This window comes from Vicugna pacos, chromosome 4 (genome assembly GCF_048564905.1).
Source record: "Vicugna pacos chromosome 4, VicPac4, whole genome shotgun sequence".
Lineage (NCBI taxonomy): Eukaryota > Metazoa > Chordata > Mammalia > Artiodactyla > Camelidae > Vicugna > Vicugna pacos.
Window position 1 is genome coordinate 20,312,778 of NC_132990.1, and position 16,585 is coordinate 20,329,362.

General features: G+C 32.8%; 1 protein-coding gene across 5 annotated transcripts in view; it reads right to left on the reverse strand.

Annotated features, from left to right (window-relative positions):
- The window catches only part of FOCAD (focadhesin), a 235,946-nt gene that overhangs the window by 121,077 nt on the left and 98,284 nt on the right, over nt 1–16,585 (reverse strand). For all 5 annotated transcript variants that reach the window (XM_006208259.4, XM_072959321.1, XM_072959322.1 and 2 more), the window contains 3 exons: nt 1,454–1,558; nt 950–1,051; nt 292–422 (listed from right to left, as the gene is read on the reverse strand). In XM_006208259.4, the coding sequence (XP_006208321.2) occupies nt 292–422; nt 950–1,051; nt 1,454–1,558 (338 nt within the window). The remainder of the gene's footprint in view (nt 1–291; nt 423–949; nt 1,052–1,453; nt 1,559–16,585) is intronic.

The following is a 16,585-nucleotide window of genomic DNA, read 5'->3' on the forward strand; positions in this document are numbered from 1 at the left end:
TAGATAGAAAAATGGAAAACATAACATATATTTTATTACAACATTAAATTATTACCCAGAAAAAGACATAAATACCGTTTAAACCTATATTATACAACTAGACCTGAAAAGACATGCCTGCTTCTCAAAGTTATTGTCTGATATTATTAAATTTTACAATCAGAAAACTTGAGTTGAATATTAACTTATTCTTACTCAAATATTCTCTGCCTATGTTTCCCAGCTCCTTGCTAGCAATAAAAAAAAAAAAGATATCATAATGTACATTCCCCAGGATTAAGCACATCTTACCTTTGCTTACATATATCTCTGATCGATGCTGCTTTGGCAATCAGTTTCTCCCACTGGACCTCCTTGCCCACAGACAGAGCGGGCATATCGGACACGGCCATGAAACGCTGCAGTTCAGGATAGACACGATCCTAAGGAGGCAATTTCACAAAAAAGGAAATTTCACAATTTGAGTTGAATAATCATTATCTCCTTTTATGCAGCATTTTCTCCTCTCAATCTCACATTTGCATTGCAAATTATAATGTATTTCTCCTAATCAGGAGAAAAGAATGCTGTTGTGATTGCCGGGGATTTTCTTACAGACCCATGTACTGTTCATTTCATAAAACCAGAAAAAAAGTGGCTAAATCTCACCGTAATTACAGAGGCTCTAATCACTTATATTTCTATTACTTTTTCCACACACAGGGAAAAATAAATTTCAGAAATAAAGAAATAGATTATTTTTCTATTTTCACTTTCTCTCTGAGAGTCAATCACAACTGACTGCATTACAGATCAAAAGCACCACACTAAATCAAAATTTCTCAATGCAATCATTGATGCCATTCACTAATATTACTGTAACAAAGCACTGTCATGCATAATGATAAAATCAGCTTTCTTCAGTGAAGGGAACATGCTTAATACTCACACAAGTGTGTATCTGACTTACCTGCTTTTCCCACAAAGATGTCAACAAGCGCAAAGTGACAGCTTTCAGTTGTGGGGTGGTTCCAAGAAGTTGGATTACTCGTAGAATTTGTCCTATGCATACCTAGAAAACATTGAAGAAACTCTGGTTTCATAAATGCAATGTAGATAACCCCAAGGGTACAAAAAGAACTTAAAAACCCCTTATTATATAAAGATTGAAATGGAAGCTAACTACAGTACGACCCACCTTCTCAGAGGTTGAGGATAGCTTTGGGAGGTGCCTGTTAGCAATTCTGGGGGCATAAAGACCTAATCTCAGACAACAGCCACTGGGAAAACTTGACAATAAAAATGATTTAAAAGAACTAATTCTTCAATATTGTAAGAAACACTTTCAGCCCAACAAGGGAAGCAACGGCAAAATTAAAGGGCCAAAATTTCACATGGGAACAAACAAAATTCAAGTGTTATCCATGCTTCACTTTCTTTTTGCCCCCAAGTAAAATGGTTAATATACACGAACCTTGTGAACACCAAGTGTAGGTAAAGTATATAAGATATCATTGTATAACGCAGGTTCCAGTGGTCTTCCCAGTTTGAACATCAAAACTGGAATCAGACTTGGTACCTAAAATGAATTTTTAAGAACATATAAATTATGCCTTCTAAAAGAAATCAACTTATAAAGCAATCATTTCATTTTTCTTCAGAGGAGTACTATATATATATGAAAGAAAAGACTAAAACTAAAAATCTCAGTTAGCCATTTGTTGTTAATGGTAATTTTGTAGTTTTACTAATATTCTATCTCTTTTACAATTATTGGTGAGCCCTTGTTCTATGCATTTATACATATATATGTATAAATGGTTATTTAGTGTTAAAAATGTTTTTCTTAAACAACTATGACATTAACTCTCAGCAATACAAAAGTAATTAAGATACATTCTACCTTAAAGAAGTTACAGTTCTAGTGAGCAGCACAGTGAAACATTCAATGATGTTATCCCAATATGAAATAATTAAAATCAATTGTACTATTAAGGGTTAATGGACAAAAATTTCCCTCCACATTCACATTTCCAACCCTATGTATAGCACAGTAAAATAAGAGCAATTTATTTGTGAACTGAAAGACTTACTATTATTAAGATGGTAGTATCTCCCCAACACATCTACAGATTCAATGTAATTCCTATCAAAATTCCAGCAGGCTTCTTTGCCAAAACTGAGAAACTGATCCTAAAATTCATATGAAAACTAGGGACCCCAAACAGCCAAAACAATCTTGAGAAGGAACAAAGTTGGAAGACTCAAATTTTCCAGTTATAAAGTTTATTGCAAAGTTACAGCATCATAGTCAAAACAGTGTGGTACTGGCATAAGGACAGAAATACAGGTCAATGAAATAGTACTCAGAGGCCAGAAGTAAATCTTTACTTTTACATCAGTTGATTTTTGACAAGTATACCAAAAAAATACAATGAAGAAATAAGAGTTTCTTTGAAAAATGGTGTTGGATTTTGACAACTGTATATCCATATGCAAAAGAATTAATTTGGACGTATTCCTCATACCACATGTGAAAATTAACTCAAAATAGACTTTAGACCCAAATGTAAGAGCAAAAAACTATAAAACTCTTAAGGAAAACATAGGAGTAAATCTATGCTCTTCAGCTAGGCAAAGCCTTGTTAGATATGATACCAAAAGCATGAACAACAAAAGAAAATAATATATTTCATTAAATTAAAAACAATTGTTCTTCAAAGGATACTATAAAGGAAGCGAAAAGACAACCCATAGAATGGAAAAAAAATATTTGCAAATCATGTATCTAATGAAGGACTTATATCCAGAATATATCAAGAATTCTTACAACTCAATAATGAAAGGACAAATAATCCAATTTTAAAAGAGCAAAGGATCTGGGTAGATATTTCTCCAAAGAAGATAAACAAATGCCAATAAAGATAGGAGAAGATACTAGACTAGCATTAGCCATGGCATAAATGCAAATCTGGTAGCTCACAGTGAAAAAATACGAGACAATGAATGTATGTATGTTCATGTATAACTGAAAAATTGTGTTCAACATTGGAAATTGACACAACACTGTAAACTGACTATAACTCAATAAAATAAAATTTTAAAAATACCAGAATAATATGCGACTTTATACCCAGTAGGATGGCTGGAAAAGACAGGCAATAGCAAGCACTGGGAACTTAATACACTGCCAGTGGGAATGTAAAATAGTGCAGCCCCTTTGGAAAACAGTCTGACAGTTTCTCCATTGGTTAAACAGAATTACCATATAATCTAGTAATTCTACTTCTAGGTATCCACCCAAGATAAACTGAAACATATACCCACACAAAAACTTGTATTTGAATGAATCATGGCAGCATAATTCATAATAGCCAAACAGTGGAAACAACCCAAATGTTCATCAATTGATGAAAGGATAAATAAAATGTAGCATACTCACATGATAGAATAGTATTCTACCATAAAAAAGGAATTAAGGATGAACATTAGAAACATCAAATGAAGTAAAAGAAGCCAGTCATAAAGGCCACATATTATATGATTCCATTTATATGAAAAGTCCAAAAGAGGGAAATCTAGAGACAGAAAGTAATTGCTTAGGATTCAGGAGGTATAGGAGAAAATGGAGAATGGCTGCTAATGGATACAATGTTTCTTTTGGGGTTAATGAAAATGTTCTCAAATTATCTATAATTATATTTGTACAATTCTGTGAATACACTAAAAGTCATTGAATTGTATACTTTGAATCAATAAATTAAATATATTTGAATTATACCTTAATAAAGTTATTTTCAAAATTCATTTCAAAATCATTAAATGAACACCTACTATGAGCAAGGAACTCTAGTTGATGGCACAAAAATGTAGTGCCAAAATTTTTTATTTTCCTAATAGTGTGTTCATAAGTTTGTTGTCCAGAAGTTGATAAATTTCTTCTACCTGCTATAATCTTAGAAAACTTGTTCCTTATAAGATTAGACATACACTTTAATTCAATTTCAAGAGAAACAAAATCCTCAAAGCTATCAACAAAAAAGTGACAGTAAACATTAATTCCTTAAGAAGCCTGACTATGACATACCACATTGGCATTTACAGCTACACATGTAATGGCTACAGACTCACAACACATAGCCAAAATTTACGATGTTTTTAACAAGTGCTGGGCTCTACTTGAACAGAAGTTCCATCACCCTCATCTTGAGCAAATGAAGGGAGACAAATTTTTCTATTGGTTTTTTTATTCCCCACTTTAATTAAAAACAAAAGGTCATCTTAGATTGCACTGTACAGGTCTCAATGAATTACCCCTTCTGGGAAGATTTCTACCAAGACACTTTGACAGATTCTTAGTTCTGGGAAGGGCAATCAGTACATATAGTGGCATTGTATAAAATAGTGTATTTCACTGTATAGCTTTTAACAACTATTTTAATTATATTGTCAGAAAAGAAAATATTTATGCCAAAAGTATGCTATTTATGCCAAAGAGTACAGTTCCTTCATGAACCTTAGACCTAAAGAAGTATGTAAGGATGTTTATTTTTCCCTGTAAAATTAAGAAATTAAAAAAAAAACCACCAAAGTGGGAAACTTTTATAGCAAATAATCTTAGACTTAGATCTTGAGGCTACTCTAGCCCATTAAATTCTCAAATCAATTAAAAAAAAGTGTTATTTCACTAGTATGTCTTAAACTATTTAAATGTATTAAAATACAGATATAAACATGTGTGTGGAAAATATTTTTCCATTATATGAGCTGTTGTTCTCCTAATGAAAAGACATACATGTATATTTATTGATTTATTTGAGACATCATTATGAGCTCTTGATTCTTCTGCTCTGAGCCTTCTATTCTCTGTAGACAAAAAAGAGAATGAATACTCTAACTTAACCATAAAATACAAAATAAGCTGACAATTGCCCTATAATTCACTGTCTCCAGACTTCCCGGTTTCATAAAACTCACTGATTTCTCGCTCTCCTACAGAATTCAGGTTCTTGACAAACAAAATGATTCAAAATGATAGAATTATTAAGGAACTCCCCCCCCCATAAAACTATCAGCAGATTTCTCAGCAGAAATCTTGCAGGCCAAAAGGGAATGCAGAATGATAATATTCAAAGTGCTGGGGAAAAAAAAAAAAACCACCCCAAAATAAATACTATATCCAGCAAAATTTTCCTTCAAAAATGAAGGAGAAATAAAGGCTTTTCTAGATAAATAAAAACCTAACTTTATACTAGAAAAAGAATAAACTAAGCCCAAAGTTAGCAGAAGAAAGGAAATAATGAATATCAAAGCAATAAATGAAATAAAGAATAGAAAAAATCAACAAAATTAAAAGTTGGTATTTAAAAAGATCAACAAAATTGACAATCATTTAGCTAGACTAAGAAAAAAAGAGAGAAGACTAAAATAAAATCAGAAACAAAAGAGGAGACATAACTCATACTACACAAATACAAAGGATTATAAGAGACAACCATACACTATCATACTACAATGAATGGGATAACCCAGAAGAAAAAGCTAAATTTCTACAAACATACAACTTACTAAGACTGAATCATGAAGAAACAGAAAATCTGAGCAGCCCAATAACAAAGAAGATTGACTCAGCAATCAAAAACATAAAATAGCCCAGGACCAGGTAACTTCACATGTGAATTCTACAAAACATTTGAAGACAAGTTAACATCAATCCTTCTTAAACTCTTCCCTAAAAATTGAAGAGGTGGGAACACTTCTAAACTCATTTTATGAGAATAAAGACAGATGGAAAAAGACTCAACAAAATACTAGCAAACAGAATTTAACAGCACATTAAAAGGATCATACACCATGACCAAGTGACCAAGTGGGATTTATCCCTGGGAGGCAAGGATGGCTCAACATTAAAATCAATCAATGTTATAAACCACAGTAGAGTTAGAAGAGTCTTGTTGAATTCATTGAAGTAAATGACTTTATTTTACAGATGATGAAGTGAGGCACAGAGGATCACAAAGTTAGTTGGTGGCAGAATGAGGGTAGGAGTTCATGTCTCAGTTTACCTCTCCATTCTACCTTGGTAGAATGAAAGCAATTGAAGAGTCCAGCTTATCTATAACAGGATAAAGAGCTATCATGTAAGTCTTCTCTTTAAAATTGGACAAAACACAAAGGAAGAAATAAACAGGAGAGACAAAACTCAGCAACTCCCTGGAGTCAATCATATAAAGAACATGAAAGTATAAAAATTTAACTCTGGCTTCCATAAACAAAATCCATGCTGACAGTGTATGAGGTGATACAGAAAGCAGCATAATCTTCCAGAGAGTTCTACAATGAAACTCTTGAGGAGTACTGTCCATTTATAAATTATGAGAAATACAAAGGGCTTTGTTATTATCATCTTAGTTTTCAGATGAGAGATATAATTAATGTTTATAATTACTTCTTTTTAAAAACTATGAGAGATAGCTCATACTTTGATACTATATAAGAGGTGTAGTGATAAATTAACATAAAAAATAAGATAGTGAAAAAATAATTCAAGGCATTATCGTCTAATGGAAGTAAGAGGCAAAAATCCAAAGCAATATCCAATTTTCTTTAAATTTTCAGACTTAACGTTTTATAAAACTAGACCTGAACAATAGAAGTGCATTCTAGATTATATTTTATACATATCCTTAGATTATGTAAGTGCTGAATCATCTTTGTAGAAGACTCAGTCTTGTGGAAAAATGTATGTAATTCTATATACATAAGTATATTTGCCTCTTACAAAAAAAGTTGTAAGATAATAGTATGTGTTAAGCTAGAAATCAAAAGATAAAAAAGTGAATTTTTAAAAAAAGTTTTACTAAAGTATAGTTGATTTACAATATTGTGTTGCTTTCAGGTGTACAGCATAGTGATTTGGAAAAACATGAAATTTAATAAAACAAAGATTGAATATGCTAGGATGGTACATACCTACAGAAGTATAAACACATTCTTTTAATAATTTTAACACTGAAAGAGATTCTAAAAAATCACTTACTTTACCCAAAAAGGGGCATAATGTAGTATGATGCTTTTGAACATTAGTAAACTTCACTTTCCTCAATTATTTGACATGCTTACTTATGGTATCTACTTATTATTTAAGTGATACAGTGGAAAGCAGTCCATTGACAGATGTGCTGCAAAACTAATCACTTCCTTGTAAGGAATCTGCAGAAATGCAGCAACATCAAAGAAATATAAACACGGTATAATTTTATTCTTCTGTGATTCAAATTATATTCATATCATAACATTGTAATAAATGGTCTACTGTCTTGAAGTTTAACCTTTGAGAGACAAAAAAGGTCAAGGGAAAAAAAGGTATCCAGAATAACAAAGACCTCTACCAGGCAATCTACTTTGTCTCTGATATTCACTCTAGCCTTATTCCAGTTTAGCCTGAGCATCTGATCCATAATGACTCCTCTAATAGTAATAGCTAATATCTATCTATTGAACAGTTACTATAAATGCTCTCCTTAGCACTTTATAGAAAATCATGATTATCATCATGTTTCAAATGACAAAACTGAAGCTCGTAAAGACCAAATAATTTGCCCAAGGTAACAGAAGTAGTACACAGTGGAGTCAGGAGTAGACCAAAGCCAGTTAACTCCGAAGAGCCCATGTAGTTGCCGCTCTGCCTTACCAAAGGAAGGGATGACATCTTCACCTTTGTATTTCTGGTTCCAGCATACCATAAATGCTTTTACAATGCATAAACTACCACTAATTTCCTTGTCTGTCCAAATTCTATTCACAAGATGGATCTTGTAATAGTGTTGCAGCTACTTCATTCTGTACACAATTATTAAAAGCCTATCACTTTCAGAGAAAAGCACTTAAAGGCAGTAAGTACTCTGACCAAATTAACTTCAAATCAGAAAAATTTACCTGTTAGGTAGGTGTTACCAGGATATCAAAATGTTACTAGGACATCGTCAGTATCTGAGGCAACTTCCCAGTATACAGAAAGTAAGTTCAGCAACAGAGGTGCTCCAAATATGGAAAACAGAGGAAGTATCACAAACTGGAACAGGATAAAGTCAAGTATCATTTCACTTGAGGAGTCTGAAATACCTGGAAGAAAATAACATGACCCTTCCCTACCTAAACGTAATCTCCAGGCTAGTCTCCTTGGCCATCTGAATTTCATTATCTCACAGAGTCTGACAATTTATATATTTAGAAAATGGCGTAAGAAAACTTAAATCATAAAGTAAGAGTCACACTATTAATATGTAACCACCAGTGGGAAAAAAAGAGTATGACTACCATTAATTTTTCTCAATTGCCAACATTTTGACAACTTGCTATAAATGATAACTATAATGACTGAATTCCTGTAAGCATAAAATTTCCTTCCTAAGCAGAAGTTGGTTTTACTTAGGAAGTCTATCATGATAAGATGTAAATCTTTGGTAGTCTAACAAAAGTTAAAAGCCAATGTCTTATAAGTAAAGTACGATGGGTGTATTTTTCCCTTCAATTTGGTGCAGTCAGTTTCTACTATTGTATCTGTCACTGGCAATGAGTCTCACATTGAAGAGTTGAAAGGAGGAGTTTGAATGCTGTCCAAGAATCAGATATAATTAAATATAGCTCAGCTAGGAAAGTATGTAATAAAACTAGAGAGTTAATGCTTTTGAATTTATTAAAATAGTAAATTGCTCGAAGAACACAAAGCTATGACAGTCAGATCAATTTATTGGAATATGAAAAACTATGCAAGACTGACAATGGTGAATGTAAGCCAATTCATACTACATTTGAGGGAAAAAAGATTAAATGGCCAATAAAAATTGGCTGAACATAATCCAAATCCTCACTTTACTTCTTCAGTGACAAAAAAAAAAAACCTTTGAAGTATAAATAACTGATACATATTTTCTACCACGACTTTTATAAGGTACCAATTCAGTCTCAAATAAAAGGCTGAACATTAAATAGGCTCTATATGAATAATGGTAAACAAATGACCTGATTAGAAAGCTATATCAACCAAAGATTAACACCCAGGATGAAGTAAAGTTAATGAAAAAAATCAGAAACATAAAAAAGGATTGATTTAAATGTCTTGCAATGATGAATAAGAAAACATTTCATTGCTTGGAGTGGACAGTGTATTGTTAAGGAATGACAGAAAACAGATTTAGTAAACTGCTATCCTATATAATCTTCCTGATCAAGGAAAACTATTAGAGTAGAAAGATGAAATGAATATTAGTAAGAAGACACTGACAATGACATCCATGATAGAAACCGACAGTGCAAACAAACAGGAAAAAAAAAAGGCTGATGAATCGATGAACGGGTGTTAGAAAAACTGATTAGCTAATGGGGAGGAGGAATCCAAACACATTACCATGCAAGAAAAAAAACCCAAATGGATTCAAGAATTAAACATCAAAGAGAAATAATGATTAAAGAATCTGAAAGAAATGTTAAGTGAATATTTACTGGCTCTCTAGAAAGAAAATAACTCACTATGCATTAAAACAATGAAAGTAAATACAAGTAAAGAAGAGGATTCAGAAAACAAAAGAGCTATTGAGTTTGAATACATGTTAACATAACAAAAAAAGTCAACAGTAGTTGAAAGATAAAGTTAATGAAATCGCCCCCCAAATGGAGCAAAAATGTAGAGAGAAGAAAATAGGGAAAGAAAAGATAAGAAATATTTAAGACCAGTATAGGAATTCAGGGTCCAAGTAAGAGAAGTTCCAGAAAGAAAGGGCAAGGTCAGTAGAGGGAAAGAAATTAATGACAAAATAATAAAGAAAATTCCCCATAATTAAAGGGCCTGAATTTCTAGATTAAAAGAGCAACCAATTATGCAGTATAACAGGTGAAAATACATTCACACCAATACATATTGTTACCAGGGACACACAGAAGATCCTAAAAGCTTCCAGAGAGGAAAAATAGAAACAAAATTTAGGTTCACATAAACATATATTCAGGATTTCAGGAATCAGAATAACTTTGGATTTCTCTACAGCAACAATGCAAGTTATGGAAGTAATGGAAGAAAATAAATAAGGTTGTGAAGAAAAATAAAAACAGTTCCCAATGCAGAAGTCTACACCTGTCAAACTAACCTCATCCCTCCCACACAGTAAGGCACTCACTAATAGTTAAAAAGAAAATATACACACATGTGATTTTTAGCAATGATTTGATATTCTAAATAAAGAATGCAAAAATTCTTAAGATAATACAGATCCCCTCAAAATAGACAAAGCACATAAAGCTAAAACTCAGAGAAAAATAAAAGCAGCAAATAAAAACTTTAAATCTCAGCAAAAATTTCTGAAACTGAAAATTATACCAAAATAATTTTCTCACAGATTAAAGTTCAAAATATTTTTAATTCTAAATTTAAATATTTAAATTTAATGTAAAGATACAGTGAAACAGACATTCTCACATAATTATGGGGGAGCAAAAGGTGATACAATGCTTCTAAAGACAAAATACAAACTTCATTTAAGAAGTTCAGCTTCAAAATAACACAACTGAGTTGGAGACTGGAGAATGGAGGGTAGAGAAGATATAGACTAGCTATGGAATGATACCTGTTGAGACTGAGGGATGTATATCTCATTTATTACACTATCCACTTATGAATATGCTTGCCATTTCTCATGATAAAACATTAAAAATCTTCTAATCCAGTAGTCTTATTAACATAAATGTATTTTTTTAACAATTAGAAGTTCAATAAAATTTAGGGGATAAGATTTCCTCCCAACATACCAGAATATGCATAAAATATCATGTATTATTTTTATGTCTGAGTAAATCAACTAAAACAAAAAAGACATAATAAAAACTTTTATGTTAGAAAACATCAACACAATGTGCAAAACAAATGCCAGGGGAAAAAAATATATAAATAGAATTAGTTGTTACAACCAGAAAGATAAAAGGGCAAAGAGAAACAGAAAATTCTGTGTTCCTATATTATGGAAGAATTGAAGAAAGACAATAGTTATCTGTGAATATTTAAAGGGCTAACATAAAACTAGGTTTGTTTCATGTAATCCCAAGGCCCAAACTGAAAGGTATATTTGAGTTTAATATGGAAAATAAATTTACAAAAAAATTGTTAAAGAATAGAGCAGACTGCCTTAGGAGGCACTAAGTTTTCTGTAACCAGAGGTGCTTAATAAGAGAATGATGACCACCTACTTAGGAGATGTTTAAGGTATATATTCAAGTATCAAGAAGGAGAACAGGAGAAGAAATTGTGAGGATTGATTTAGGACCTACTACTCAAAAGTATAAAACATAACTCATATTAATCAAAATTTAAGTAAATATTTGTACAGAAAAGAGTTAACATAGCAGCCCTGAGAATGTCATCCTTAAAAAGACTGCTTGCCAAGTTACCCTTTGGATGGGGTCTTGGAAAGTGGATTTGGCGAGGGTTCCTATCATTCTTTACCGATACGGATGTGCCTAAACTACACACTATACAACACTATGCCTAAGCTGGCCAGCCCCCAGTAAAACCCTTGGGCTCAGAATCTCTAATGTGCTCCCCTACTAGACAACACGTCACACGTGTTGTCACGATTCCATGCTGTAAGAACTAAGTGCATCTTCTATGACTCTACTAGGAAAGGACTTTCGAAAACTTGTGCCCAGTTTCCTCTGGATTTCGCCCAGTGAACCTTTTCCTTTGCTGATTGTGCTTTTTACCATTTAACTGTAATAAATCATAGTTGTAGTTGTAACTATATACTAGGTCCTGTGAACCTGGGTATAGTCTTGGAGACTCCTGACCCAGAATCGTTTCATAATTTTCTTTAAAAGAAACTAGCAATTAAGAAAATAAAATGTTATGCAGGGTTTTTAAAAGGACTTCTACAGTATTTCTAATACCAATAGTAACAGTTAACTCTCCCATCAGTGACATACCTAATAATCAAAAATATTTGTGGGCCAACCGCACACTGGGTACCGTGTTAGGCTTTAAGGACACAATGGAGGCCCTATCTCAATAGTTTACTCTAAGTAAGGAACTCACAGTTAAAATCTTCATCATTATTGACTGAATAAACCAAATTCAACTTTGAAGATTAGAAGCATGGAAAATAATTACTATAGATAGAAACTAAGATATAAGAACAAGAAAACAATTCAAGACAACATGTGATTACCACAAACTACTAACTAAATTGTATAATAATGATTGCTTTTCATTTTTCAAAGGAAGGGAATGATTCTAGCACCAACCTGCCCAATATGGTGGCCACCATCCACATATGACTATTTAAATTTGAATTTAAATGAATGAAAATTAAATAAAATTAAAACTTCACACTAGCCAAATTTCAAGTGCTCAAAAGTCACATGCGGCCAGTGGCTACCACACTGGATGGCACAGATTACAAAGCATTTCCATCATCGCATAAAGGTCTACTGGACAATGCTGTTCTAAAAGGCTAAGATTCCCAAGAATGCCTCAGATGTTTGCTACCACATTATCTGTAATGGCAATGACAATAACAAAAAGAAACATGGACACCTTAAACATCTAGCAATATGCAAACAGCTGTATACATTAAACTGTTGCTATACTGTGGAACACCAACATCCTTCAAAATCCATAAATTAGATTTGTATAAACTAACATGGAAAGATGGCTATAACGCATTAATGAGAGAAAAACACAAATTGCAAAGGAGCATGGCTTTGTGTGCGTGTGTGTATATGTATTTAAAGGGGGTGACAGGGGAAAGGTGCATTAAGACAAATACATTTGTTTATGACTACTTGTACTTACTACTATACTGTTTGGATTTTCTACATATTACAATTACATATTACAGGAATATTACTCTAGTAAAATAAAATATTTTTAATATTTTTATTTTGCTTATTTATATAAATAAATATAATTAATATGTAGTATTATTTTACTAAAGTTATTTTCAGCAGTGTTTAAGTATGTGATGGAACTGAACTAGATATTAAATGATCAGAAGCTACACGACTAGTGGGCAGAAGAGTAGCCATGGGACCCAGCGAAGGCTCAGTGGAGGAATGAAACTGAGGGCAGGTTTTCTGCCCAAAGAAGACAGTTTACATGAGGGAGCAAGGTCTGATCATGCTTCTTCCCTGCCTTCCGGCTCAGCTTAGTTTTCAAGGCATATCTAGCACAAAGCATCTTCTTGCCTGCTGAACCTCGTCTGTGTTGCTCCTTTTTCAAACTGATAGTTCAACTATTCATACACAAACCACAAAAAAATAAATGTTTGACAACCATGAGAAATGTTTAAGAATAACAGAGTAAGTGTTTGCCCTATTCTGAGCAAAGACTTTCCTAAGTACTGTTTGTCATTCTAGCTTTGTGAACACCTTTATTCCTGTATACTTTGGGTAACAGTTATTCATTCTCAAGATGGTTGCCCACACTGGCCTGTGAATGCTCCACAGGTGGCAACTCTCTCCCTATTCTTTGAGTTTGCCCAGGACCACACATATAGTAAATACTCAGTAAACATGAGCTGAATTAAACTCAAGACTGACTAAAGAAGGCAGAAAAGACTAATAAAGTGTAAGCATTGGGACTGGCTATGCTCATGCCCCACCAAAAAAAAAAAAAAAAAAAAAAGCTGCCTAACAATCCATCACCCTCTTACTACCCTGCTGAAAAGCCCATTTTAAGAATTACCATTCCTAACCATTTTAGGTCTCTATTCCATTGCAGAGACTGTGAGGCTATTTTTGGCCAAGAGAAATCAATAAGAGTATTTCTAAATACAGAATCACATTTATATCACAGAAATGAGCATTGGGATTATTTTTTTAATGTACTTCTATACTATTCAACACAGTAGCCATTAACTACATGTGGCTAATAAGCCCATAAAAGGTGGTGAGTCTGAATTGAGATGTGCCGTAAGGGTAAAATACATACCAGATTTGGAAGGTTTCACACACAAAATATATATGTAAAATATTTCATTAATAATTTAATGTTGAAATATTTCAGATATACTGAAGTACATATTTTAAAATTAATTTCATTTATTTTTACTTTTTAAAAAATGTGACTACCAAAAAATTTAAACCTATATATGTGGCTCATATTGTATTTCTACTGAACAGCACTATTCTCTACACCCTTTTAACATCTAAATGTAGTTTAAAACACAGACACACATACTCATGCATGCACAGGCACACACAGAAAATAGTTCATGTCTCTCGTTTCATTTACTTGAGGAATAAAGTATGACAATAAGCCTTAGATGGGCAAGAGCTTGTCTATCTTGCTAAATAGCCTAGCAATATTCCTAGAACATAAGGTAGCAGATAAATAATTGTGAAATGAATAAAAGGAGCTATAAAAATCAACCACAACTTGAATAATATGCAAATTTTACTGAGCACTGATTATAAACCAGGTACTCGCTTTGGATTATCTCATTTAATCTACATGATAAATTTAATGAGGTGGGTTCTTCTATTATTCTCATTTTAGAGATGAGAACACAGACATATTAGAATTAGAACCTCCAGTATATTCTGCAAGATTATAAGAAATGAAGCAATTCAATTTAGATAGTCTATACAGGAGGTTCACATAACTTTAAGTAATAAATATTTATTGAGTACCTTCTATCACATGGTATTATATTGTGTGCTGTGACATTAAGAGAAATCACAGGTTAATGTAATAAAAATATAAACAGAAGATAATCCTGTGACAAAGAAATCCCACTATAATTATCCCATAGCCTACCAAAATATAAACAAGCCTGAATAATAGCTAATAATCTGGTTGACACAAAATTCTTGTGAATTCAAACAATCCCTTGAAATTCACTTCAAAAAATACCACTCACATGGCATTTTACAGTGTTTTTTCATGCAAGGGATCTTATAATTCTTATAGCACCCCTGAGAAGTAGATATTATCAGAGGTTGGATGCAATCTTACAAATACTTAGATTCATTATCTGATCCAGGCATGTGCCTTATCAGGCTTTAATTCATGTTTTGTGGCTTGTCTTACGGCTACTGTCTAGGAATTTGGGGGGGTTGGGGGGAGGGTGAGAGAGGGAGTTTTAAATAAGCCACCTACAAACTAGTTCTGGATTCCAGATTCCTATCATCTTCAGAAATAATGGCGTTGGGCTGAGCAGGGTATGAAGACAATATAATTAAAAACTTTCTAAGAGGCTTAAAGAGGCAAGTTCCAACAACTTATCACTTTTGAGGGGAGGAAGCATTCAAAATTAAAATAAGCCTTCATATAGAATAATTTAATTAGCATCAATCAAAATTAAGTCATCCTTATTGAGCGCCTTTGAAAAAATATATTTATTAAGGTTTAAACCTTGGTCCACCTTGAAAAAAAAAAGCAATATTTAATACACACTAAATGGTCAACTTAATTTTTAATGGGTAAATGGCATGGCAAGAATTGTTCAGGTACTTGTAAATGCTAAATGTCTGGGTATGTCTTCATTGGCTTTTGAACAGTTTCAAAGAGCAGACATGAGAATTCATTAGCTCTTAGCACATATGAACCTGCTCCAAAGGCAGCCAAGAGAGTTGCCTAGCAACAGTGCATTTTGCATCTCTCATCATCCCCAAAGATGCTGCAGCAGCAGCAGCTAGGTCAAGCCTCTCATTAGCAACCTGACAAAGGGTTTCTATCTCCGATTTTACAAAATTGTTTTTATTTCCAGGTAAAGCCCAAATACCTATCTATTATTCCTACTGACAATGTACTCTCTTCTCTCTATTCCTTCTTCTTACCAACCCCCATTTCAATAGACATGTTTTAATGAATCCATCAAAATACCTGTAACAAAAGCAGGCACTGAGAAATCCAACAGAATTTATATGCCTATTCACATCACTCTAACTATTCCATATCTTTTGGGCAATAAAGTAAGGAAGCTTCAGAAAAGAAAAAAAGACCCTGAAATCAAATAATGGGAAAAGAAAAAAGTCAGTTATTTGACTTCAAAATTAACAAAAAACCTACCCAAATTATTTGTAATGCTATTGATAGCTAATCTTATTTCTTCCTTACTCCCATGAATCTCACCCATATAGCAAAATAGCAAAAAGGCAGAAAATTCCAGAGTGGTAATAAACTATAACAAATGGATTGACAGTTTATAATGAATGTAATCTCTTGGAAAGGAACTCTGGTTCCCAATTTAATAACTATGTTATAAAGCTTCACCTCAAATCAATAACTATTCATTGACTTCTGAAAATATTTCTTAAAATTATCACTCAGCATGGTTGCCATGCAGAGCTAAAATATATACTCACATAATCAGTCTCATATACACTCAAAGACCCTTGAAAGAAGATAAACAAAGTAAGCAGAAAGACTTATCATGTATTTTAAGGTGCTTAATCCAGATTTTGATATAAACTGCATATACTCTGGGTCTTTGAGCTTTCATGCTATCATGAATTTCCCCATGGAAAATTTTACAGAATGTGCATGACATGTTACAAAAGATAAAGTGTGGCACTAATAGATTCAGATTAAGAGTGGTGTAATGAGGAACACTGAAAG